Source organism: Pleurodeles waltl, chromosome 4_1, assembly GCF_031143425.1.
Source record: "Pleurodeles waltl isolate 20211129_DDA chromosome 4_1, aPleWal1.hap1.20221129, whole genome shotgun sequence".
Classification (NCBI taxonomy): domain Eukaryota; kingdom Metazoa; phylum Chordata; class Amphibia; order Caudata; family Salamandridae; genus Pleurodeles; species Pleurodeles waltl.
In genome coordinates this window covers 209563191-209587708 of record NC_090442.1, presented here as the reverse complement: position 1 = coordinate 209587708, position 24518 = coordinate 209563191, and the positions used below count along the sequence as shown (strand labels likewise).

The following is a 24518-nucleotide window of genomic DNA, read 5'->3' as shown; positions in this document are numbered from 1 at the left end:
TTCCAACTTTTAAATTGTTTTGGTAGTAAATAACAAGGAAGTATGCAGAACATCTCACCGCCACCATTTTTTCTGACTACACCAGGAGAACCTCCTATAAAATGGTCAAAATGGAAAAAAACTTTCTTACATTACTCCAGGGTGTGTGGAACTAATCTATATAATGAAAGAAAAACAGCCCTCCTGATGCATTGTCTAGGATGCGAAGGACAAGAAATTTTTGAGAATTTACCTGACACTGGTGATGAGGCAACAGATTTGAATGAATTTTAAATTTGTCTAAAAAAATTGGATTTGCACTATTTACCAAATGTGAGTACTATTTTGTAAAAGATATCACTTTGGTATGAGAGAGCAACAACCAGGAGAAAGTGTTGAGGATTATATCACAGCTTTACGGAAACTTGCATCTACTTGTAAGTTTGGTGTTACCATCGAGGAACGTATAAGAGATCAATTTATGCTGAGATGCTCGAGTGATAAAGTTCGCCAGGAACGGTGGTGCAAGGATGATCCTTCTTTACAAGAGATCATAGTATTAGCAAAAAGTGTTGAACACACCTTGGCTTGTGTGGAAGAGTTGGAAAGAGGAAAGAATAATACTGTAAACAAAATATACTAAAAGAAAGAAGATCATAGTAAAGAGACGACTGGTGACAAAGGAGAAGATAAGAGAAGATAAGATGACTCATGCTCAATGGTTGAGATCTAAGGATTTGAGATGTTTCCGCTGTGGGAATACGGGTCACTTTGCCTCTTATAAGAAATGTCCAGCTATCAACAGCACGTGTAAGTTGTGTAATAAAAAGGGGCATTTTGCTAAATGCTGTAAGTCAAGCAAAAGTGTGACATCAGTGAAAGATTGTATTTTGTCGATTTCTGCTAATGCTCAAAAGAAAAATCACCCGAGAGACACAGTTTTGATTTTAAATGAAGATGTGGAGGTATTATTTGATTCTGGAGCGTGGTTGACTCTAATTTCAAATAAGTATTTGATGAAAAGTTAAGTCACATTGTCCATCTAAAAGATCCAGATGTTGTTCCAGGAGGGTATGGTGGTCAAACTATTCAACTGAGAGGCTATTTTGAATCAGAAATTTCATTCAAAGGAAATACTATTTTTGGGAAGATTTATGTTCCAGTAAAAGGGGACAGTGTTTTAAGTTGGCCGCACCAACGAGACTTGAACGTCATATTAGATCCTAATTCAACTTCTCCGATATTGTTGAAATATGAATTCATCAAAAAAGTACTGGATGGTGGTAAATTTCCTGTGCAGGAAGTCAAGGAAAATATCTGGCCAAAGTTTGTGAAGGATTATGGGGATGTGTTCAGTGACAAGTTGGGTTGTCTTAAGAAATATGTCCACCGTATCCGAATAAAGGAAGGATCAGTTCCTGTAATTTCCAAAGTGCGTCCTGTTCCAATTGCCATGAAGGATGATGTAGAAAGAGAAATACAAAGACTATGCGAAGATGGAATCATTGAGCCTGTGGAGTCATCAGAATGGGTGTCACCAATTGTAGTCACACAAAAACAATCGGGTGACATTAGACTCTGTGTTGATTTGAGGAATCTTAATAAATGTGTAGTGAGTAACCAGTTTCCTCTTCCCAATATAACGGAGATGGTGACTTTGCTACATGGGTCCAAGTATTTCAGTAAACTGGATCTCACATCAGCCTACCATCAGGTCATGCTACATGAAGACTCAAGGGACTACACCACCTTCGTCACACCTTTTGGGACTTTTAGGTTTAAAAGGATGCCCTTTGGTTTAGTGTCAGCTGCAGCTGTTTTCCAGCGTTTGATGTACAATATGTTTGGCTCAGAACCAGGCGTTAAATGTTTTCAAGATGATATCCTGATACATGCTCAGACTGAAGAGGAACATGAGAGAATAATCAGGAAAGTTTGGGGAATTTTAAGAGAACATGGTTTGACTCTTAAAATTAAGAAATGTTCTTTTGGTAGACCAGAGGTAGAATATTTAGGTCATAGGATAACACCCAATGGGGTGTATCCTAAGGAAGAGCTTATTAAGAACATTTTGGGTTTACAGGAACCTGAAAAAAAAGAAGAACTATTAACATTCTTGGGAATGGTTGAATTTCAAGCAAAGTTTTTGCCAAATCTAGCATCCAAAACCACAAATATGAGGAAATTGTTGAAGAAAGGGAAAGAATTTGTGTGGGATGATGAGTGTAGAAGGGAGTTTGAGAGTATAAAGAAAGAATTGCATCAGTGGGAAGTTTGAGTTCATTTGATCCTAAGAAAGTGTGTGTGATCATGACTGATGCGAGTGTGAAGGGGTTAGGAGCGGTACTTTTACAAGACCTGGGGGAGCAAGATTTAAGACCTGTGGTCTTCTGCTCTAGAACTCTCCGAGGAGCAGAAATGAATTATTCAACAATAGAAAAGGAAGCTTTAAGTGTGTTTTGGGCGATCAATAAATTAAAAAATTTCCTGTGGGGAAAGGAGTTTCAGATTTTCACTGATCACAAACCCCTTGTGGAAGTGTTCATGAAGAGAGGTCTGGATATGATCTCTGGAAGAATCAGTAAGTGGATTGTTGGCTTACAAGACTTTGCTTTTAAGGTGTTTTATGTCCCAGGTCCGAGTAATAAGATTGCTGATTGTCTATCGAGATTGAGTACTGAGGTAGAAAGCAATTCGGAAGGAAGTCAAGAAGATGTCATTAGTGTGTGTAATGTGACTAGAGGTATTGTTGACCAAGATGAGTGGTTGAGAGCGGTTATGGAGGATGCTGTGCTACAACGCGTGTGTAAGGAACATAGTAAGGGATGGAGTTCATATGTTAAAGGGGATAAAGAGTTAGGCGGGTTTTGGAAGGTTAGAGAGGAATTATCAATGGAGAATGGGATTTTACTGCGAGGAACTAGACTGGTTGTCCCTGTATCGTTGAGAGAAAAAATTATAGAATTAGCGCATGAGGGTCATCAAGGGATGAGTAAAACCAAAGCAAGAATTCGCCTCAATTATTGGTGGCCAGGAATGGACCTGTTGATTGAAAGGAGGGTAAGAGAATGTTAAGATTGCTGTAACAGTGACAAGATTTACAAAACCAGAGTGCCGCCGATGTGTACTCGTGAATGTTCCACTAAACCGTGGGATGTTGTGGCGGTGGATGTGGTAGGGCCTATATTTGGTAAAGGTGGTTGTAACTATATTCTAGTCCTAGTGGATCAATTTTCAAGGTGGGCAGAAATAGCAATTGGTAGCAGCATGGAGACTACTAAAGTAATTAATTTTTTTAATGAAATGTTTAGCCGTGAGGGTTTACAGAACACCATTCTCACAGACAATGGGTCCCAGTTTGTTTCTAATGAGATGGAAGAGTACTGTAAGTCCAGGGGTATCATGCATAAGAAATGTTCTTTGTATCATCCTGAGGGTAATGGGACAGTAGAAAGATTTAATAAGTGCATAAAGGAATGTATACAGTTGGAAGTTGCAGCTGGCAGGAATTGGAAGGATGGCCTTAAAAATGTTCTCTACACATACAGATTTTCTCCTCATGTCACTACAGGCAAGGTATCGTTTGTAGTCTTCAGGGGACAGAAAGCTAACACTTGTTTGGCGCCAGGTTGGGTGCGTTGGGGTAAGAATGAGTGTGTATCATGGTGTGACAGAAATAAGGAGGAAAGGGCGAAAGAGGAAAAGTGCTTAGAGAAAAGAAAGGAAAACTATGATAGGAGGAAAAGCACATGCAAGGTTGAGGTGAAAGTGGGTGATAAGATTTTAATTAGAAACCCTAGATTTAGCAAGTCTGGAAGTAAGTTTATGGGTCCATTTGAAGTGGTCAAGCTTTTCAGGAATGCAGTGAGAATTAAAGATGGTAGAGTCTGGAATCTCAACCGTGTAGTTGTTTCAAAGAAATTGTAATCTATTTTATTCCAGTTTTCATTTTGTTTATTTGGTATTATCATTTCGTTTTGTACATAGTTCTTTATGTTTTCAAGGGTTTGTATTTGTTTTAAAAAGGGGAAGGTGTGTGGTAGAATGTAATAATAGAATGCAGAATTAGAATGTAAGGGATCTCATCTCTTGGCACTGATGTCATGGTTGACATCAGAGTAGAGTGTTAGGAGAGAGATTCTGAGGAAGCTGTTGGTGAGGGACTGTTGGCTGAAGATCTTCTGTATGTGGCTAAGATACTCCTATTAAAGAACCTGCTTCCACTTTCATCAGGACTCATCTTTATTACATGTATCCCGCTGAGGTATGGCAACCCAACAATGGCAGCTTCTGGACTGCGAGGTGATGCTTGGTCTGGTGAGCTGACGGAGCCTGGTGAGCACGACACGGCATCATCCCTGTGATGGCCCGGAGTCCTCCGTTGAGAAGCCTAGAGGAATAAGGAGGTGAGAGTGAGAAACACAGCTAGAAGCTGCTTGTGGAGGGCACGGGAACCGCGCTGAGTGAGAGGTGCTGGGGCCCGGCCCCTCCCTGTGCATGATGGCCGGTGGAGGTGCAGCAGGCTCGCCCTTGTTGCATTGATGGTTGCACATATAGCCCCCCGTGACCGGAGGCTAGGAGCGGAAATAGCCCCCAGTATGCAGCGAGAGCGCTAGATATTTTTGAGACATTTTTGAACCAGTGGGAAGCGCACTTGGGTGGAGGGGAAGAGCCCCAAGATGACAGCCTCTGAGCAGTGATGGGTGCACTAGCCCAGTGGGCCGATGCTGACTACAGTTGCCTGGTGAGCACAATCAAGTGTGGAGTACTGTGATCGGAAAGGTTACTTTGAGTGGTCCTGGGACCCTAGCAGGTGAACCTTGAGGGCTTGTGGAGCTGATGGTGGATGACACGACAGAGAGCTGTTGGTTTTCGATTTGTGAATAGCGCTGTGAGGGAATCGCTGCACCCTGGGGCCTCCCTGCATGTGGGTGGAGGAGAGTGTGCCCATGAGCTGCCTGCCCCCATCTGCTGCCTACACACAGTGACAGACACGCATTGCAGGGGAGCCTTTCTGCGGTGAGGATCCTCATCGTTACCTATGCAACACTGGGGGTACGGAGGCCAGGTTCCCCCTCTTGGGATCCTGAGAGAACGAGGCGCTTGCTGCCACGACGAAGACACAGAGGCAGTTTTGGCACCCCTGGCTTGAGGAGCCTCACCTGGGCTGATGCCTCAACTGGGTCTGGAGGCAGACTATCTGGGACCCGTGCATGTGACATGGCCCCGGCGTTCCTGAAAAGGTGCGGGTCACGAGGGAGAGAGAGGAGTGCTTGTGGGTCCCCCATAAGCCCTGGCCCAATCAATGGCAGGCACATCAGAGACAGCACACTCCCCTGAGAGCCACAAGGACTGAGGGAGGCAAGCAGTGGCAACTCTCATGCACTGTTAGTTAACCTCCCCCACTAAATAAGACATCACTGCATCGTGAAGTTGAGGGCCATAATGTGAGGTTTGAATAGTAGACCTCTAGGTCAGAGCACTGCGGTCCCCCCTATCCCTGATGGACAGGCCACGAAGAGGGGACTGAGGCCAACTACAACACGGAACAAACCTGGTCAACACGTCAGTAGAGGTTGGAACTCCATTCCCTCGCACTGCCAGTCCCACATCTGTATCTTGATGGGGAAAGCTGCCCAAAAGCGGGTCACTGATATTGGCTCACAGCCCTAATGACCTCTGCCACAGGACATGTCACCACCAGAGAAGCGCCCCTGGGATTTACCCTTCAGGATATCCTGCAGGCTGCCACGATGACTCGCGAAGTGTTGGAAACTAAGATTGCCACCTTGGGAGCAGACCTAATCCTTTTGACTAGTCGGACGTGTGACTACAACAGAGAGAAGAACATTGACTGATCTGCAGCTGGATGTTGACACGTTGCGTGCTAAAAGTAAAAAGGCCAAAGTAAAAATTATGAAGGCCCATGCAGAAGACGGAGAGAACAGGTTGAGGAGGAACAACATTAGGATCGTGGGCATTCCAGAATGCATGGAGGACTGAGACGCCTTGGCCTTCCTCTGGAAATGCCTACGCAAGGAGGTAGCCCTGGAGGGACTTTCTTCCTTCTACACCCTGGAACGATCCCATAGGGTCCTGGCCCGCCTGCCACCACTTGGGACACCACTGAGACCGATGGTAGCAATCTTGTTACACTATAAAGACCGTGAACGTATCCTGGCCTGTGCCTGGGCTAAAGGAGATTTACAGATAGACAATCAAAAGATTAAGATTTTTCCAGACTTCACCAAAATCATTCAAAAGCAACCAGCATCATTCCTGGAGGCCAACCGCCGGCTCTGACAGCTGGGATTCAAGTATGCCATGTTTTTCCTAGCACGCTTGAGAGTGGCACTGCTGGAGGGGCACACAATTCTTCCATACAGCCCAGGAGATCTGGAGTTGGTTACATATGCATGAACATGATGGACCTAGTGGAGGAGCTCCTAGGGGGACCTAGCCACCAGCCATGATGAGAAAGAGACATAAGTGCCCCCCTGGTGGGATAGTCCTGATGGGGGAGGGAGCACAGAGAGCCCAACAGCGAGCAGTTCAGGAGGTGGCAGCAATGAGCGGAGCAATCAGAGATTCACTCTCCCTATTGACAGGAGAAGACTCCCAGCACTTGAGTGTCTCAAGTGTGGATAGGCAACTGGAGTTGTCAGATGGGACCTCCCTAACATCATACCATGTACTGCAGATTAACTCTTCTAATCTCAGCCACAACAGTAGCTGGAAGTCTACTAAGTACTGTGCTTAATGAACAGGGCTAGTCCTTGACATTATATGTCCGGCTAGCATTAATTGTTAAGAGAGTCTCTGGTGGGGAGGGGTTTTTGCCTGACCACTCACTCACCTGTATACATTTATGTAACCTCAGCCATCTGGGTATGGCCCACTGCTCCATAAACAGTAGCAGCTTGGTCACTTAGGTCCTTAATTAAGGTTGGGGAAGGACCCGACAGGACTGGCGAACAGGACAGGTGGCAAGCTCGGGTTGGACGCTAAGTGAACGCTCCCATTGTTGATTAATGGCAGGTTTATTGTCTAATTTGTTTGGGTGATGGGGGAAACCCTACTTGTCCTGGGGATGGGATGTTGTGGGCACTTTCGTTATCTACTGTTGGGGATGTTATGTTGTGGTCAGTAGCAGCTCGAGGCACGTGGCAGGGAGGGGCGGCGCCCGGGGGGGGGGAAGAAAAATTCATAATTTAAAAAACAAAACAAAACAAAACTTACCTGAATGCACCGCTGCCGCCACCACAACCGCGCAGCTTGTCTTTCCTTTGCCGCAGGCACAGGCTCCCTGCCTGCCCTGCGGCCAATCCGAACGCTGCTTTCATGCTGCTGGAAGCATGACATTAGCATTCGGATTGGTCGGAGCGCCAAGCCAGGGTGCTCCTAGACAGACTGGTTGATTCTTCCTGTTCTCTTCAACATGGCACTGCGTTGCCGGGTTGGAAAGAGCTTAGTGCGCATGTATGTTTGGCCGGCCTGAGACAGCTGACCAAACATACATGTGTACTGAGGGGGTAGTGCTGAGCACTCGCCATCTGTGCTTGTGATGGCCTGTGGCCCCGCCCCTTCTACACTACAAAGAACACAGTTTATTATTTTTGTAGTGTAGAAGTTTGGCAGCTGCTACTGCTGGAGGGGGAGGCGATGCTCCTCCGCCCAAACGGAGGAGCCGCCACTGGTTGTGGTGTATCAATAGAATACCTGTTCCTTAGCACTAGAATGGTGGGGTGGGGCACTGAGGGAAGTCACTACATACCACACACACAAATAGTTCAATCACACAACCTGCTCTCATGATGACTCCAGTCACCTATAAAATTCTCACTTGGAATAGCCGAGGGATGTCCTCAAAAACTAAGAGTTATAGATCTACTCGTACCTGCAGCGCAGAGGAGTGCAGATAGCTCTCCTTCAGGAGATGCATCTGACAGCTGCAAAGGGGCTGGCTTTACAGCACAGGTGGAGGGGGTGGCTTTATTAAACAACGTACTTGACATGCACGTGGTGTCCTAATATCGGTTAGGGCAGTGGTCCCCTTCCAGCATGTGGGTCAGGTTGTGGACCCAGAGGGACACTACGTGCTGGCATTGGGGCAATTAGATGGTTGAGATATAGTGCTGGACAGCATTTATGGTCCAAACAATGGCCAGCAATAATTTTTTGGAGAGCTTTCCCACACACTTGCTCCACATTTGATGGGGTCAGTCCTGTTGGACCGCTGACACCCTCCCTTGTGGGAAATGCCGGTCACAAGAGAGTCCTGGGTGTTTATGGACTGACAGCGGGAATGGGGTCTACTTGATTCTTGGAGGCTACAGCACTTGCAGGAGTGAGACTACTTATTCTTTGCTGGAATCCATGACCTCCATGTCTGCTTGACGCCTTCCTCTGCGCCCCAGATGTACATGTGCTGTTGATGATTACAGACTACCTACCCTGCACAATTTCTGATCACAATCCCTTACTGATGGGATTGCAATGGGAGAGGCGGCGCCCTCTGATACCCATGTGACATTTGAGCCCGGACTCCTTTAATGACCCGGTTTTTAAAACCACTATCAGAAGAAGCATAATACAATATTTTGAGGACAATGTGGGGTCCCCCCTATTTGAGTGGGATGCCTTTAGGACAGTGGTTAGGGGATGCTGCATATCTGAGGCCGTCCGGAAATGGCGGACACTGTTTCAGGAGACCCTGGCAATGGAGGAATCTCTCAGGGACTTAGAGGAATGCCTCCCAGAACACCTGTAGATTCAACTTGAGCTGGTGGTTGGTGGTGACGAAAGTAGGAAGGTTGTGTTGCTTTGACTACCACAACTATATGGTCCAGGCCCACGTCTAGCAAGATAATACGGGCGTGCTCCTGCCATGGCTTGCGAACCCTGCGAAGCGGGTGTCGATTCTATTAGAGCTAACTTCTGACGATGGTTGTAGGCTCTATCGTCAGGAAGACATCAATCGGGAATTCCATAACTATTATGCTAAATTATACAGTGGGGTTGTGGACTCCTCTACCTACCGATTGGCTGAGTTCTTGGAAGGACTGTGACTGACGACTCTTGGTTGGCAGGAGGCTGATGACCTCGTGGCATAATTACCATTCAAGAGGCTAAAGCGGTCATAAAGACTATGGCCAGGAATAAGACATCCGGAATGGATGGGCTCCCGATAGAATTTTATGCTACATATTCCGAGCCACCGGCCCCGAAATTGGTGGACATATACAGTGTGGTCAAAAGCGCCTGACAACTACCACAGTCTACTCAAGAGGCCCTCATAGTCCTGCTGTTGAAGCCTTAGAAAGAACTACTTGATAAGAGGGTCTATAGACTGCTCTCCATGCAGCCAACGGACTATAAGATCTTGAGCAGAATTTTGGCTACGCACCTCTTGCCATACATGACAGCCCTGATACACCAGAACCAGGCGGGCTTTTTCCCGGGGCATAGCATGGCCCACAACATCAGGCGTTTGTGTATGATCTTTGGAGATAATACCCAGTGTTGTGTAGCCATTTTAGTTATAGCTCCATGCATGTTGGTTTAACACACTAGGCCTGCCCCTGTGCACTTTAACCTAGATATATTTTATTTGGATTTGCTTTATTATTGTTACAGTAGCCGCTTTTACGGACTTGTTTTATTTTCTATATATCTCACTGTTTTTGCCTAGGCCAGCACTCTGTTCTCAAACAAGACATTCTTGCTCACTCTGTGCTTCTTCCAAGGCTGCAGCAAGTTAGGTTGCCGGTGAACGTGGTATAAGTTTAGTCTCCGACATTCGTAGAAAAACACACATCCTCACATAGGGACATTATCTCAGAACAACAGCTGTTTTATTATAAAAACACTTCCCAGTCCCTTACACGTTAGAGGGAGATTCCAGCCAGAGAACCACTGCCGTATGTTGATTGCTTCGCTACAGCTGCTTTTGCAGATTCCAGGCCTTTGCTCCGGTATGGGGGATGATGTCTTACCAGGGGAACCTGAAGGGCAGAATTAGAGCTTAACATGCTCTATTATAGCATAGGTAGGAATTAGTCCATTGACTATAGTGACAATATGGTAGCGTTATTTTTATGCTTCACTCTCCTTGTCATAATAATAATCTTGTTATGCTGTATCATCCTGGTTATTGCAGCTCACGCTTTGCTATCTAAAATGCAGTTGCTTCATTAAAAACATTATTGAAACATATACTGCCTCTGTTTGTTATTGTGTATATGAGACTAATGTAACTGAGAGAAACGGATGAGACCTGACTGACCCAGGCTTTCCTGAGAAACCAGTTATGTCATGCGCTAGGCTACCCAATCATCCCTGCCCTTGGGTAGAGATGAGGCACTGCTCGTTAGCCGGAGCAAAACCCAGACTGGAGCGACAGGTGTCACCTGTAGTGGGTCAGACTCAGTCTCCCACAGTGCAGGCGATTCTGCCACTCGAAATCCAGCAGTCTCATTAGAATAATGAGAACCTACGCGACACCGGGAAGTGGGAAGAGTGTCGGCATTAGCAATTGATATTGAAAAAGCCTTTAATTGCCTGGAATGGCGTTTTCTTTATGGCATTATGGCACATATGGGTCTTGTGAAGAGCTTCATTGCGTGGTCACACTTGCTTTATGCAGGACTGACGGCTTGAGTCCACACAGGACGAAAGATTTTAGAGGGATGGAAGGTGGAGAGGGGACCGATAGGGCTGCCCGCTTTCTACACTGATTTTCGCTCTATTGGTGGAACCCCGGGCTTGCTGGGCCTGCACTGGTGCAGTTTACCACGGCCTGAATGCAGGTGGCCATACCCACCAGCTAGCACTGTATGAGGATGACCTGCTACTTTTTTCTCTGAGATGACTCGGATGACCTGAGGGACGCCTACACTATGTTAGAATGCTATTGATCCTTGTCTGGGCTGAAAGCTAATTGGCATAAATCCTACTTGTTCCTGATCCATGAATTGCATCAGCCACCGGAGGACTTGGAGCCCCTATTATGGGAGCACGACTCCTTTCAAAACTTATGGGTCTGCATCTATCATGCTTCAGAGGACTACCTGGTGGAAAACAGGCAGGGCGATCAGCTCCATTAGGGGCAATGCGGCTTTCTGGACAGTGCTTCCACTCTCGGTCAAGTTTCTCTCCTCAGGATGGTGGTATTGCCTCATCTGCTTTACCTTTTTACCACACTCACAGTTCGGGTGCCGGCCTCCTACTTTTTGGACATTAATAGGATAGTAAATGGCTTTATTTGGGGCTGGGGTAGATGTAGAGTAGCCCTGACCTCCATGCAGTGTCCGGCGGGTGAAGGAGGACTGGCAGTACCGGATTGTGGGGCTTACTATCTTGTGGCACAACTGCAGTGGCTTACACAATGGGTAGCGGATAGACATACGCCAGGCAGAGAACTGTTGCCATTATCCCCAGCAATAACCTGGCTGATCGAAGTCTTGCTCGGCCTTCCCTTGCCTAATCTGGAGACTCCACTGAACACAGGGTCACCCAACAGTGCTGGATTCATAGCCTTCGTAAGACACGGATCAAGGTCCCTTACTGGCCAGATATACCGCTTTGATACCTCAAAGAGCTGCTGAATGGAGAAACATGGCGTGGGCTAATGGCTTGGCAAGAGGCGGGAGTACCAACAATGGGAGCTTTATATGAGTGGTGGTGCTCCTCTCTTTTGAGCAACTAAGATATGCTCTTCTCCAAGGGCATTACCTGCTACATAATGCAGTTACTGAGGCAGTTCGTTAGCACTGGAGGACTGGGTTGTCAGAACCACTGAGATCGTCCACCATCAATACATACTCACGGTGTCAGGAACATACAGGACGATCACTTGCATCTACAAGTGCTAACGGGGAGATATCCAGACCCAGCTGTTGGCCCTGAAAGGGAAATGGAGGGGGTCTTGGCCAGGATATCAGCGAGAGGGACTGGGAGACTATCCTATACAATACTGCTCAGGTGACCAGAAATGCCAGGTTTAAGCTCATTAACTTTTTTACCTACATAGGGCGTACCTCACCCCTGGGAAACTCAGTAGCTTCTATTCACAATTGGAGGCTGCGTGCCCATGCACGGGAGTGGACTTTTATGATATGTTTTGGAGCTGTCCAGAGTTAGTCACTTATTGGAGGGGCGTCACAGAGACACTGTCCGCCTGCACAGAGCGCTAGGTCCCTTGTTTGGCCCATCATTGTCTCCTAGAGTAGTTCTCGCATACAGCTAAGATAGAGTTATAAGTCGCTTCCAGGATCTGGCGGTGGTCTTTGCTAAATGGGAGATCACGAGAAACTGGAAGAGGCCAGGAGACCCTACCATGGAACCAAGATAGTTGGTTTGCCCTTTCACTTATCCTTACCACCCCGGGGGCTTAGCAGGAATCCTTAAAAGTGGATTCAGGAGCAACTGCAGTAAACTGATTAAAATGCTAGATAATGCTTTGTTTGGCAGTAAGCAAGTCACCATGATGTGCTGATCCGTTGACTCTTGTATAACCCTGATCTGTACGAAATATTAGACGTTGCAACGTTTTGCCGATTTGATTCTGCTACAGTTGCGGTCCTTCTAGGATGCGCAATAAAGTTTGGCTTAAAAAAAAACTGAAAACCATCATACACAGCTGCACAAAAAACAAGCACACATTTTAGGATATGCCAGTGATTTGCAACAGAAGCTGTCTGAAAAGTGATTAAACGCCGACAAATTTACCCGTGAGCAAAATTAAGGCAATTTGATAAAAGTATCACCTACGCACTTGTCTCTGACATGACAAATATCAACAGGAGAGAACTTTCCAAGTAACTGCATCGATGCTCATTAATTATTTCTTGCGCGCCAACCACGGTTGCCACTGGGGGAAAAACAGATTTCTCTCCTATCGACATTATTTATGAGTAACAGGTATTCCAGCAGCTGTAAGATGGGTGGTCTCAATAATGAGATGCCAACGTGTACAAAAGTTGGCAAGTTAGAATACATTTAATTTAAGCATTAGCTACTGTACTTGACAGCTCCTTATGCAGCACAAAGGCATGAAATTGCAGTCTGGGTAAGCAAGGATTATTATTAAACCATAAACTGTGGACAGTGTGTGTGCTTAATTAAGCCAATTTCTATCCACGCTTGACTGATTTAAATTTTTTGGAAAGTGTATCTTGGAGCATTGAGAAGTTATGACCTGTTGTAATTTAAAGTTTTCCACGTATCCGTTTCTCATTATCTTTCTACGTTTGCGCTTCTGGGTCATTTTCCTTGTCTCTTTTTCTTCCGCAGATCCTCAAACTTTGCCCTAAGAAAAAAAGTTCTTCCACGTACACCTTCTGCAAGTCGGTGGGCCTGCTGGGAATGCAGTATCATCTGTATGAAAATGAATGTAAGTTTCCAGGGGACAATGATCCTTCTGAAAACGTCTCTCTCAACATACAAAAGTAGTGCTATTGCCCACTGGTGGAGCATAGAAGTATACTCTGATGACAGACCTTGTTGCACTGGAAAATTATTTCAAGTTACTTCTTTGTTCACTAGTGTTTGGTTACTCTCGCGATCCAGCACCGCGGTCTCTGGTACCATCAGACTTGGCACCCCTAAACTTAATTTGCAATTTAATGGGAAATACAAACTGTTCACTGTTAATGGACCCAGTCGCTCAATTTCCTCAAATATAAGTGCAGAACCTCAACAGGTGTGGGAGCAGTTTGCATTAGAAATTAGTCCTGCATCTGAAAATGCTTGCAATTCTCACCCCGGGACAATGCATCGCTCAAGTTGTTACAGTAGGGAGAGGAAGTGGAAGACGATATCCTCTTCTTGAGTTGTTTCTATTTTTGTTCTGTATTTTTGAAAACATGATGGTCACAACCGGTCTCAATGTTAGTTGGGGTAATCCTAATGACAATCATATTTTCCCAAATAAAGACAAAATCTGAACAACAAAGATATAAATTATAGTCTCAAAATAACTGTGAAGGTTCTTACTCACATGAAAATGAACTGGTCAATCAATCCCCTAGACTCGTCACAGCCTTCGCCTCACTCATTTGTGTGTAGTGGTTTGAGAAATTTGAAACTGTCTAGAATAGTAATACTATATAATTCTATGCTATGAATACATAAAGGGCCAGATTTGTAGTGTAGTGGGAGAGATGCTCCATCACAAATGCAACGGAGTGTCCTGTCTGCCAAGCTCTCGGTCCGCCAACCTCATCTAGAGTCAGGTGGCTGAATATGCTTATAACAAAATGTGATCGGTAACTGGGGAAGAGGGATCTCAGTCTTGACTGCATCTGCACTTCCTCAATTAAATAATATAACACATAAAAGTAAAAGCAGTTTTCTGTGAAGAAGTTTGAACTTACCAGTTGTAGCTTGATACACACAGATAGGCTATTCTTGGAGAAAGTGCATGTGTTGTATAGTGATTTCCCAAACAAATCTTAAGGTCAAAAAATAAATTAGGTTCATTTCCCAAACCAATTTAGTAAAACATAATACAATGCAATCACAAAAATAAAACCACATCAATAGGAATAATTTGAGAGGATCAAGAGTTATGAGTTTCTTAACAAGGGTCCCATAAGAAAAAAATGGAGACAAAAATCTAATATACATCAAAGGGATATGGTGGAAGTGGTCTTGGGCACCCAACAGCTGAGCAGCATGGTTGGATATTGATTTCTGGCTTGACCTGGTCAAATTCTGTGGAGGACTGGCAACGTAGTTAGAGTGGGTGGGGTAAGGGTAAGGACCATGACCGGGTCAGCATTTTTACATTCAGACTTAAGGCCTGATTAAGAGTAACAGTGGTCCATGGACTGCTGTACCCGCGGTGGCGGTCTGACCGACACATCCTTGATGGTCCGACTGCCAGACTTGAATGCAGGTGGTCGGACTGCCACAATACCCCCACCACCAGCAGGATTATGGATCCTGATGAGTTGGTGCAAGTCGTGGTCAAGCACTGCAGTGCCAATGTCGGCACTGCTGTGCTGATCATGACTTGCCATTCTGCCGGCCTTTCCATGGCAGGGACCCTGCCATGAAAAGGCTGTCGGAATGGCAGTGATAGGGACACAGGGGGACCACTGCGCTGTCCATGCTCATGTCATGGGCAGTGCAGAGGCCCCTCTGTCAGCACACTCGGAATGCACGCTGCCATGACAATGAGCATTCTGAGTGTGCTGGCGGCACCAACAGTGCGGCTGCATTGTCCTCGGCTCTATCTTAGAGCCAAGGCCAATGCCACTGCACTGTTTCTGTTGGCCAGCCCAGTGAGGAATTCATAATACAATAGTCTGGAGGCTGGTGGTGGCCTCCAGACCGCCGTGTTGGTGGTTCAGCGGTCGGACCGCCAAACTCCTAATGAGGCCCTTAGAAACATGTACTAGACTGAAATCCTTTAGTGGAAGAAGGGTAGGTGCTGCTGCAAAGGAGGCCTCCTCAAGGTTGGATTCCTTTTTAGTGACCTGCACTATACTCAAACCTTGGGTTCCAAAGCTCAAAACTTGAAATTTGAACTGCAAACATCACGTTTCTCTAGTTCACGTCTAAGCTCAGTAGATGCTAAAAGTTCAACAGCTTCTTCCTGACTTCTCTCATTGCACCCTAGCTATTCAGTGTTAGACGTGACATCCTTGATGTGGTGTTCTCACAAACGTTTTGCTGTCAACCCACCTGCATTGCTGAATTTGTTTTTGTTGGCTTTAGGACTCTATGCACTTTACCATTGCTAACAAGTGCTAAAGTGTTTGTGCTCTCTGTCTAAAAATGGTAAGGTAGTCCTACACCTGATTGGCACATTACATTTACTAGTAAGGCCCTAGTAAATGGTACAACATGTACCAAGGGCCTGTAAATTAACTGCTATCAATGGGCCTGCAGCACCCATTACACCATGCACTAATGTAGCACTTTAAACCTTGTATCATGCCTACCGCTAAAGCCTGTAGTGCAGTTTTACTACCAACGCAACGTGGCAAAATAAACCTTTTGCTAGATCTCAACCTTCTTTTTTTAATACTTACGCCCCTGTGAGGTGGACTCTGAAGGCTCATAGGAGAGGTTGCTATGCATTTAACAAGAAGGATGTGTAGCTTTAAGTTTTATATCTCCCAGTAGTGAAAAACTCCTCAATTTGTTTATTTCACTACTGTAGGGCTTATCTCTCCTATTGACTAACACTGCGTTACCTTGGTAGGATTATTAAATGCTAACTTTGCATTGGGAGCAGATAGATATTTAGGCCCTCATTACAACCTCGGGCTGCGGGCGCCAGAATACCGCCATTGCTGGCAGTATGTCTGGCTCCCTATTTCGACTTTTCCACTGGGCCAATGGACGGTAACAGTGTTCACTTTTTGCTAGGCTAACCTGAGTGTAAGGAAATGCCTCTTTTTGCTTGTTCAACCCCCAATTTTTAGACTGATGCTGCTGGATTTTTGACTCTGAGAGTGCACGGAGGTCTACTTTCAAAGTGTGTATCGAATTGGCTATACTCAATTGGCAAGTATTGACTCACTCATAAGTCCCTAGTATATGGTACCCAGGAACCAAGGGCATGTAAGGCAGAGTGTCTTCCCAGGGACGCTGCACTGATTGTGCCACCCTGTGTGTGACAAAGTATGAAATAGCTCTCAGCCGTCACTGCAGACTGGAAGGGAAGTATTTACACTGTTAGTGTGACTTTGCCATTCCAATCAATGGCAAAGTCATCCGTTCCCTTAACAATGTCTGTATGTCTCCCCTCAGGATGGCCTATAGAGCAGAAAGATTTCTGGATATTAAGTAGGACACATATTTTGCATATATTTTTCATATGTCCTAGCAGCAACACTTTGAAATTGTTGTTTTGCTGTGGAAAACTTTGTAGAAACATTGTCTAACCCAGGTTTACTGGCTGCCACCCAGTCTGGCTAACTCCAGAATGGGACTACCTAACTGAGCACTGCAAGGTATCCAATTAATTGTGCCATTAAACCCAACACAAGGCCCAGGTCAAATTTAATATCACTTTTAAACAATGCAACTTTTAGAAAGTTGCTGCTTCATGACCCAGCTGCTCCATTGACCTCACACGGGCACTGGCCAGGATTTCTGCTCTCCGGGGGGAGTAGTGTGAATGACTCCCAGGCTTAGGAACAATAGTAGATCGCAGAATGATGAGGTGTTATTTCCCCTTAGCAGGAAGCCACTCAGGGTGTTATCCTAAGAGGCAAACTTTGAAGGGGAAGCCGGCTTTGGTGGGCAAATGGCAATAACACTCCAGAAAGGATGTCCTTTGGGTAGACAGACTAGAGACAGGGTCAGAGAGGGAAGACCAATGCCCAAATTGTTTATTCTGTGGGCATGTAGCTCAGAGGTAGCCACACCTCTAGGATGGGCTACAAAGCTCCTCAAAGTCAAGGGAAGGTTCATACATCTTGAGGGTGGCAAGAATGGTGCACCCTGGGATTACCAAATGTAACACTTCGCCAGATATTCATCACCCAGAGGGAGGGGACCTGGTAGCCCATTGGCTAGTGGCAATGTGGATCGCCTCAGCGCACTTTCCTGAGATAAATATGGCACCCCTGGCATCTGGAGCCCCAGATCACATTGAACTGGAAAAAGGACTGAAGGACAGCCCTGCTGCCCTTGCACAAAGAGAGGCTGCATTGTCTGCTAAGCTGTACCTGCTGCAATTTGCGCTAGCAAAGTTTGGACTGTGCCTGTGGCGCTTGGCATGGGAAAAGTCATGCCCCAGCCACAGCCCCAGACCAAAACAGTGACTCCAAAGATCAGTTGGCTAATCCTATGGAAGCAGCTCCAGGGACAAAAGAGCTGAAGAAGCCCAAACTGGCAAGTTGGTAACCACTGCAGAAGATCCGCAGCTACTTGCCATTGGGCACCCAAAGAGATCAATCGTTGATGGCCAGAAGCTGAACCCTAATCAGACGGACCCAGGAGTGCCATCAGAGTTCAGATTGGTCACCTAAGAGGGACACCAACCTTCACCAAAAGCTTTCACTCCAAGCACTGTGTCGCCAGATGAGTAGCACAGCAGCAGCTGGCCTTCTGCTGTCTCAAATAGAACTTTATGGGTCCCCGACCTCTGTGGCCATCGTTGTCCCACATTACCCATGCACTGAGAAATCACCACAAAGGCAACCCCATCAACTGAACAGCAACTCAAGCACCGTTAAGCGTCTTTTCATCCTGCATCCCCAGCATCAGAACCACTCCATAATAGTCTACAGCAGTCGTTCTGTAAAGTTTGGAAATGGACTGGAAAACTGTCTGGTGGCCAGGTAAATGTCGAAACCTACCACATTGCCCCCCATCTCTATCTTGTCATATTTGTTCATACAAACTGGGCCAGAGTAGCCAAACTAACTGCTACAAACTTGAAAAGTTTCCAAACTTTTTGTTGACCAGTGCTTGTTTGCAGTTGGAATAAAAAATGATGGCCCTCATTACAACCCTGGCGGTCGGTGTTAAAGCGGTGGTAACACCGCCAACAGGCCAGCAGTAAAAAAAATGAGATCACAACCAAAAGCGGAAACCGCCAACACAGACAGCCACTTTAACATTCCAACCGCCATGGCAGTAGCAACAAACACCGCGGCGGTCACCGCCAACAGACAGGCGGAAGACAATGTACTACCCACACTAATATAAGAGGCCAATCTGCCAGCTTTTCTGGAGCGGTACCAACGCCATCAAAAGCACAGCAGAAACAGTACATCGAAGGGGAACCACTCACCTTTCGACACTCCACAAAGAACCAGGATGCCATGGAGCCCGAATTGCAGATCCTCCCTATGTTGGTGTATCTTTTCATACACCAGGAAGTAGAAAGAAGGTAGCGGCGGTGAGGACGGTGAGTACTGCTCCTAGCACGGAGGGGAGGAGGGAAAAGAGAGTGACACACATACGGCACGCAACACCACAACCCCCCACACTCACCCACAACAACATACACACAAACACATCGAACAATACTGATACACCCCGTCATCCCCTGGAAGAACGCAAGGACAAAAGAAAATGAGTCTAACCAGTGTTATATTGGAACATTCAGATATGGCAAGAGAAAATCAAATAATCAGTATATACAAAAGTTCACATTATATACACAAGGCCGTACACTGTCCCTTGTAAATGTCTGTGGACCAGTGGTCCAAAAAGCATGGGCGAAGGCCACACATGACACCTGCCTCAAAACGGAGAGAACACTGCAGGGGCATCAGTTCGAAAAAAAAACAGGCACCTCAGGGGGAAGGGGAGGTGGGGGGGCACCTCAGCCGGAAGATGGTACGACGCCACTGCCCCTCGAAGGGCCTCCATGCCCACTGCTTGGTCCTGGGGAGTGCAAAGCCACACTCTCTCAAGTGGGTGGTTTGCCCACTGCTTGGTCCTGGGGAGTGCAAAGCCACAGTCTCTCAAGTGGGTGGTTTGCCCACTGCTTGCTCCTGGGGAGTGCAAAGCCACAGTCTCTCAAGTGGGTAGTTTGCCCACTGCTTGGTCCTGGGGAGTGCAAAGCCACAGTCTCTCAAGTCGGTGACATGTTCCACTGGTCTGGAGGGGGCATTGTGCCCAGAGTGCTTGATCCTGCCAAGGATAGGGGGAGTGGATGCATGTCTCCACTGGTTCTGGAGGGGGCATTGTGCCCAGAGTGTTTGATCCTGCCAAGGATAGGGGGAGTGGATGCATCTCTCCACTGGTTCTGGAGGGGGCATTGTACCCAGTAATGCTGCACCTGGGGTGTGACAGTTGACCTTCTGTCACCTGGGTGTCTGAGCCACGAGATGTACATGGAACAGGTAGCATTATACTCCATGGAGGCAGAGCCACACTCCATCCTGCGGCGACTTAGGTTGCCAACTGCTGGTCGTGCCAGTGCTGGTGGTGGTGCCTCAAGTGGTGTGTCCACGGTCGAGGACGCCACCTGCAGCCTCTGACGGCTGCCCACAGGTGATGCTGCTGACGTCCGATATAGTGGTACCGGCTGGGCACGTGGCGGTGCAGATTGTGGTGCAGGTGGCAGTGGCTGCGGCGTTGGCTGCGGCAGAGATGCTGCTGGTGCTGGCCCTGATGCAGGTGTCTGTTGTGTTGGAGGGAGACACCATACCGTCTCCGGCAGCCTCGGATGGCTGATCCTTGGGGAGGATGCTACAGACTGACGTTGTGGCAGTGGCGGTGAAGGTGGTGGTGCAGATGGCGGTGCAGGTGGCGGTCGTTGTGGCGGTGTTGACTGTGGTACAGGTTGCTGGCATCCCTGAGGAAATGGTGGTCACCTGCCACTCACCAGGAGGCACTGTGCCCTGAGGTGACTTGCCCTTTGTCTTGTGTCCCTTCCCCACCTTGGCAGTCGCTGCTGGGACCTTGGCATTGTCCTCTCTGTTTGCATGAGGCCTTGCTGGGTGGGTGGTGCGACTTTCCCCTGCTGGAAGCTGGCCCCTTTTTTACCTTGGCAGGTGGCGGAACCGGGTGGTCCTTCACATCTGTAGGTGGCACACTGGCAGCTCTGACGGGTGCCCCCATCGATCCACCCGGACGTGCATCTATCACAGCAGACGCAGATGTGGTGGCTGAGGTGGTGGGCTGGGATCTAGACATCGTGGCCCTAGGGGACAGACGGGGTGAGAGGTGCAGGGAAGAGGTTAAAGTTAGCTAGGAAAAGTTTTTTAGACACACTGGGACGGGAAGATGGAGGGGGTGTGGGAGTGGAGGAAGAAGTAGTGGTTGTAGGAGGTGTACGTCTGCTTAGTTTGGGTGAAGGAGCATGGGCTGGAGGCTGTTGTGAGGTGGATGGCTGTTGAGTGGGTGTGTGCCTGTGTTTGTGTACTTTGGGAGGAGGGCTCACAGACACACTGGGACAGGACACAGGAGACGTGTGAATGGTAGTGGGGGTTGTGATTGCACATGAGCGTTGTGTTGTGATGGGCGTGCTGGTGATGGAGTCTTTCGATCAGCATGTGTTGGGATGTAGTGTCGAAGGCTGCCAAGAAGTCGAGGAGGATCAAAGCTGCTGTTTCTCCTTGGTTGAGAAGGTTCAGATGTCATTGATGGCTGTGATCAGGGCAGTTGAGTTGCTGAAGTGCTGAAGTGGATGATGAAGTTCTTGGCCCATGTGAGTTCTGTGACATGGCTGTATTTGACGTGGTTGCTGGAGGTGAAAATTGGATCCAACATGTAACCTGGGGTGTGTGTAGGGTCATGGACGATCTGGGTCAACCTGAGGCTGCTCATACTGTCAAGGAGGTATGCAGTGTTGTTGTTGGGGTTGTCGATATGGAAATTTAGGTCATTGAGGAAGATGTAGTCACTGGAGTGTAAGGCCAGGAGTGCAACAAAGCCTACGATGGTGCACGGGCCTTGGGGGTCAGTATGCAAAGGTGCCTCTGATGGTTCTTTTTGTTGTCCATGTGGAGCTGGAAATTGAGATGTTCCATGTGGGTCTCTGTGTATGGTCTCTGTGGATGATGGCTGTTCCTCCTGCCGGCTTGTTGGTGCGGTCCTGGTGAGTCATTTATATCCATTGAGGATTACTTTGGCAAAGTCTGGGTCACATGTGGGGTTGAGCCAGGTCTCGGTAAGGAAGACGATGTCAGGTGCGAGGGTGGCAATGAGGTCCCATAATTCAGTGGAATGCCTGGATAGTGAGCATGTTTTGAGAGAGTTGGTGTTTTTGTTCAGGTGGTGTCTGTGGTGTGTTAGGGCTGGGGCTGGTCGGTGGGCTGGTGTGTGTACTGTGGCAGGTGAAGTGGCAGTAGGTGCAGGAGAAAGGTCCTAACATGGAGTGTGGGTTGGCGCAGTGGCAGTGTTTGTTGCGGTATTTGGGTTGGAGGGTGTAGAGCTCAGTGATGGTGTATCTTCGGAGTGAGGGAGGGCCAGAGGTTGTGGCAAACATTCACTGTCATGCTGCTGCCTGTATTATGTAGGTCCTGAGGTGGGCGGGACTTATGTTGGCAGGATGAACAGTGAGTGGGAGAACCTAGTCTGGAAAACCCTGGCGGGAAAACCCAGACAGCTGCGGTGTCACTGGATCAGTCTAAAACAAGCAGGAACTAGAAGTCACAGGCAAGTGGCTAGCTAGGTGTCCAGGTGCCTACTCGTAAATGCATACTGTTTGGTTAACTAAGAAGGAGTTTTATACTGAAGTAGAACGATGATAAAAAATTCTCTGATGGTGATAGAAAAACCAAAGAATACCCACCCCCTTCAGGAAAATGTCTTTTGAACACATAGAGCTATTCAACAGAACATTTCTCTACAAGTACTTTTAAATTCACAGTTTTGCTGAAACTTCTGTCGCACACAATCAACCTCCTCTCAGATCAGGACACATGAACCTTTCACTTGTTATTACCTGCAACACAGTCTGAACCAACAATATTTTGTTGTGCTTTCATGCTCTTTTCCCAGAAAGGCTGGCTTCGCAACTGGCTGCTCTTGAGAAGAGCAGAGGCGGTGAAGTTGTGTCTTTTCAGGGCTAGGAGGATCAAAGCTGCTGTTTCTCCTTGGTTGAGAAGGTTCAGATGTCATTGATGGCTGTGATCAGGGCAGTTGAGTTGCTGAAGTGCTGAAGTGGATGATGAAGTTCTTGGCCCATGTGAGTTCTGTGACATGGCTGTATTTGACGTGGTTGCTGGAGGTGAAAATTGGATCCAACATGTAACCTGGGGTGTGTGTAGGGTCATGGACGATCTGGGTCAACCTGAGGCTGCTCATACTGTCAAGGAGGTATGCAGTGTTGTTGTTGGGGTTGTCGATATGGAAATTTAGGTCATTGAGGAAAATGTAGTCACTGGAGTGTAAGGCCAGGAGTGCAACAAAGCCTACGATGGTGCACGGGCCTTGGGGGTCAGTATGCAAAGGTGCCTCTGATGGTTCTTTTTGTTGTCCATGTGGAGCTGGAAATTGAGATGTTCCATGTGGGTCTCTGTGTATGGTCTCTGTGGATGATGGCTGTTCCTCCTGCCGGCTTGTTGGTGCGGTCCTGGTGAGTCATTTATATCCATTGAGGATTACTTTGGCAAAGTCTGGGTCACATGTGGGGTTGAGCCAGGTCTCGGTAAGGAAGACGATGTCAGGTGCGAGGGTGGCAATGAGGTCCCATAATTCAGTGGAATGCCTGGATAGTGAGCATGTTTTGAGAGAGTTGGTGTTTTTGTTCAGGTGGTGTCTGTGGTGTGTTAGGGCTGGGGCTGGTCGGTGGGCTGGTGTGTGTACTGTGGCAGGTGAAGTGGCAGTAGGTGCAGGAGAAAGGTCCTAACATGGAGTGTGGGTTGGCGCAGTGGCAGTGTTTGTTGCGGTATTTGGGTTGGAGGGTGTAGAGCTCAGTGATGGTGTATCTTCGGAGTGAGGGAGGGCCAGAGGTTGTGGCATACATTCACTGTCATGCTGCTGCCTGTATTATGTAGGTCCTGAGGTGGGCGGGACTTATGTTGGCAGGATGAACAGTGAGTGGGAGAACCTAGTCTGGAAAACCCTGGCGGGAAAACCCAGACAGCTGCGGTGTCACTGGATCAGTCTAAAACAAGCAGGAACTAGAAGTCACAGGCAAGTGGCTAGCTAGGTGTCCAGGTGCCTACTCGTAAATGCATACTGTTTGGTTAACTAAGAAGGAGTTTTATACTGAAGTAGAACGATGATAAAAAATTCTCTGATGGTGATAGAAAAACCAAAGAATACCCACCCCCTTCAGGAAAATGTCTTTTGAACACATAGAGCTATTCAACAGAACATTTCTCTACAAGTACTTTTAAATTCACAGTTTTGCTGAAACTTCTGTCGCACACAATCAACCTCCTCTCAGATCAGGACACATGAACCTTTCACTTGTTATTACCTGCAACACAGTCTGAACCAACAATATTTTGTTGTGCTTTCATGCTCTTTTCCCAGAAAGGCTGGCTTCGCAACTGGCTGCTCTTGAGAAGAGCAGAGGCGGTGAAGTTGTGTCTTTTCAGGGCTGAATGCTAATACCGCAGAAATAACATTCGCATCGCAAGGCTGGATAATCCTCCACATGGGGCTGTGCGATAGCAGAGAAAATGCACCCAAGTCATTGGTCTTAAAGTTCATTGATGCTGCCTTGCAAAAGTAGATGACATTTAGCTGTGTCTCAGCTCCTGAGCTTATGTTCAAAGTCTTATAGCAGAGTGGCTCTGTCCTTATGCTTAGCTATCAATATAGCTATCAGTATAGCTCCATAGGTTATTAATCCTGCTGCAGAATAGTTGGGCCTATTGCTCAAAGCTTTTAGCTGAGAAGAAATCAGACTGCAGACTGAGAAGTGTAAAAAAAGAAAACAAAACGAGGCAGCAGGCCTTTTTTATCTATGCACCCAGGATCTGGAGCAGCAGCCTCATATCCATCAGGACTGCCTGTCACATCTCTGCTCCAATTTAGGAAGGAGGCTAAGACTCACTTCTTTGAGAATATTTTATAACAATGCATTAATAGTCCATAAACCAGCTACCTCTCCTAAAACTCCTTGACCTTATGTGTGTCTTTGACCCTGCACAGCACTATGCTGC

The 24518-nt window shown here is 47.1% G+C and overlaps 1 protein-coding gene across 4 annotated transcripts in view; it reads left to right on the top strand.

The window, feature by feature from the left end:
- Window positions 1–24518, top strand: part of IQSEC3 (IQ motif and Sec7 domain ArfGEF 3) — an 892834-nt gene that overhangs the window by 779475 nt on the left and 88841 nt on the right. For all 4 annotated transcript variants that reach the window (XM_069228143.1, XM_069228142.1, XM_069228145.1 and 1 more), the window contains exon 10: window positions 13273–13372. In XM_069228143.1, the coding sequence (XP_069084244.1) occupies window positions 13273–13372 (100 nt within the window). The remainder of the gene's footprint in view (window positions 1–13272; window positions 13373–24518) is intronic.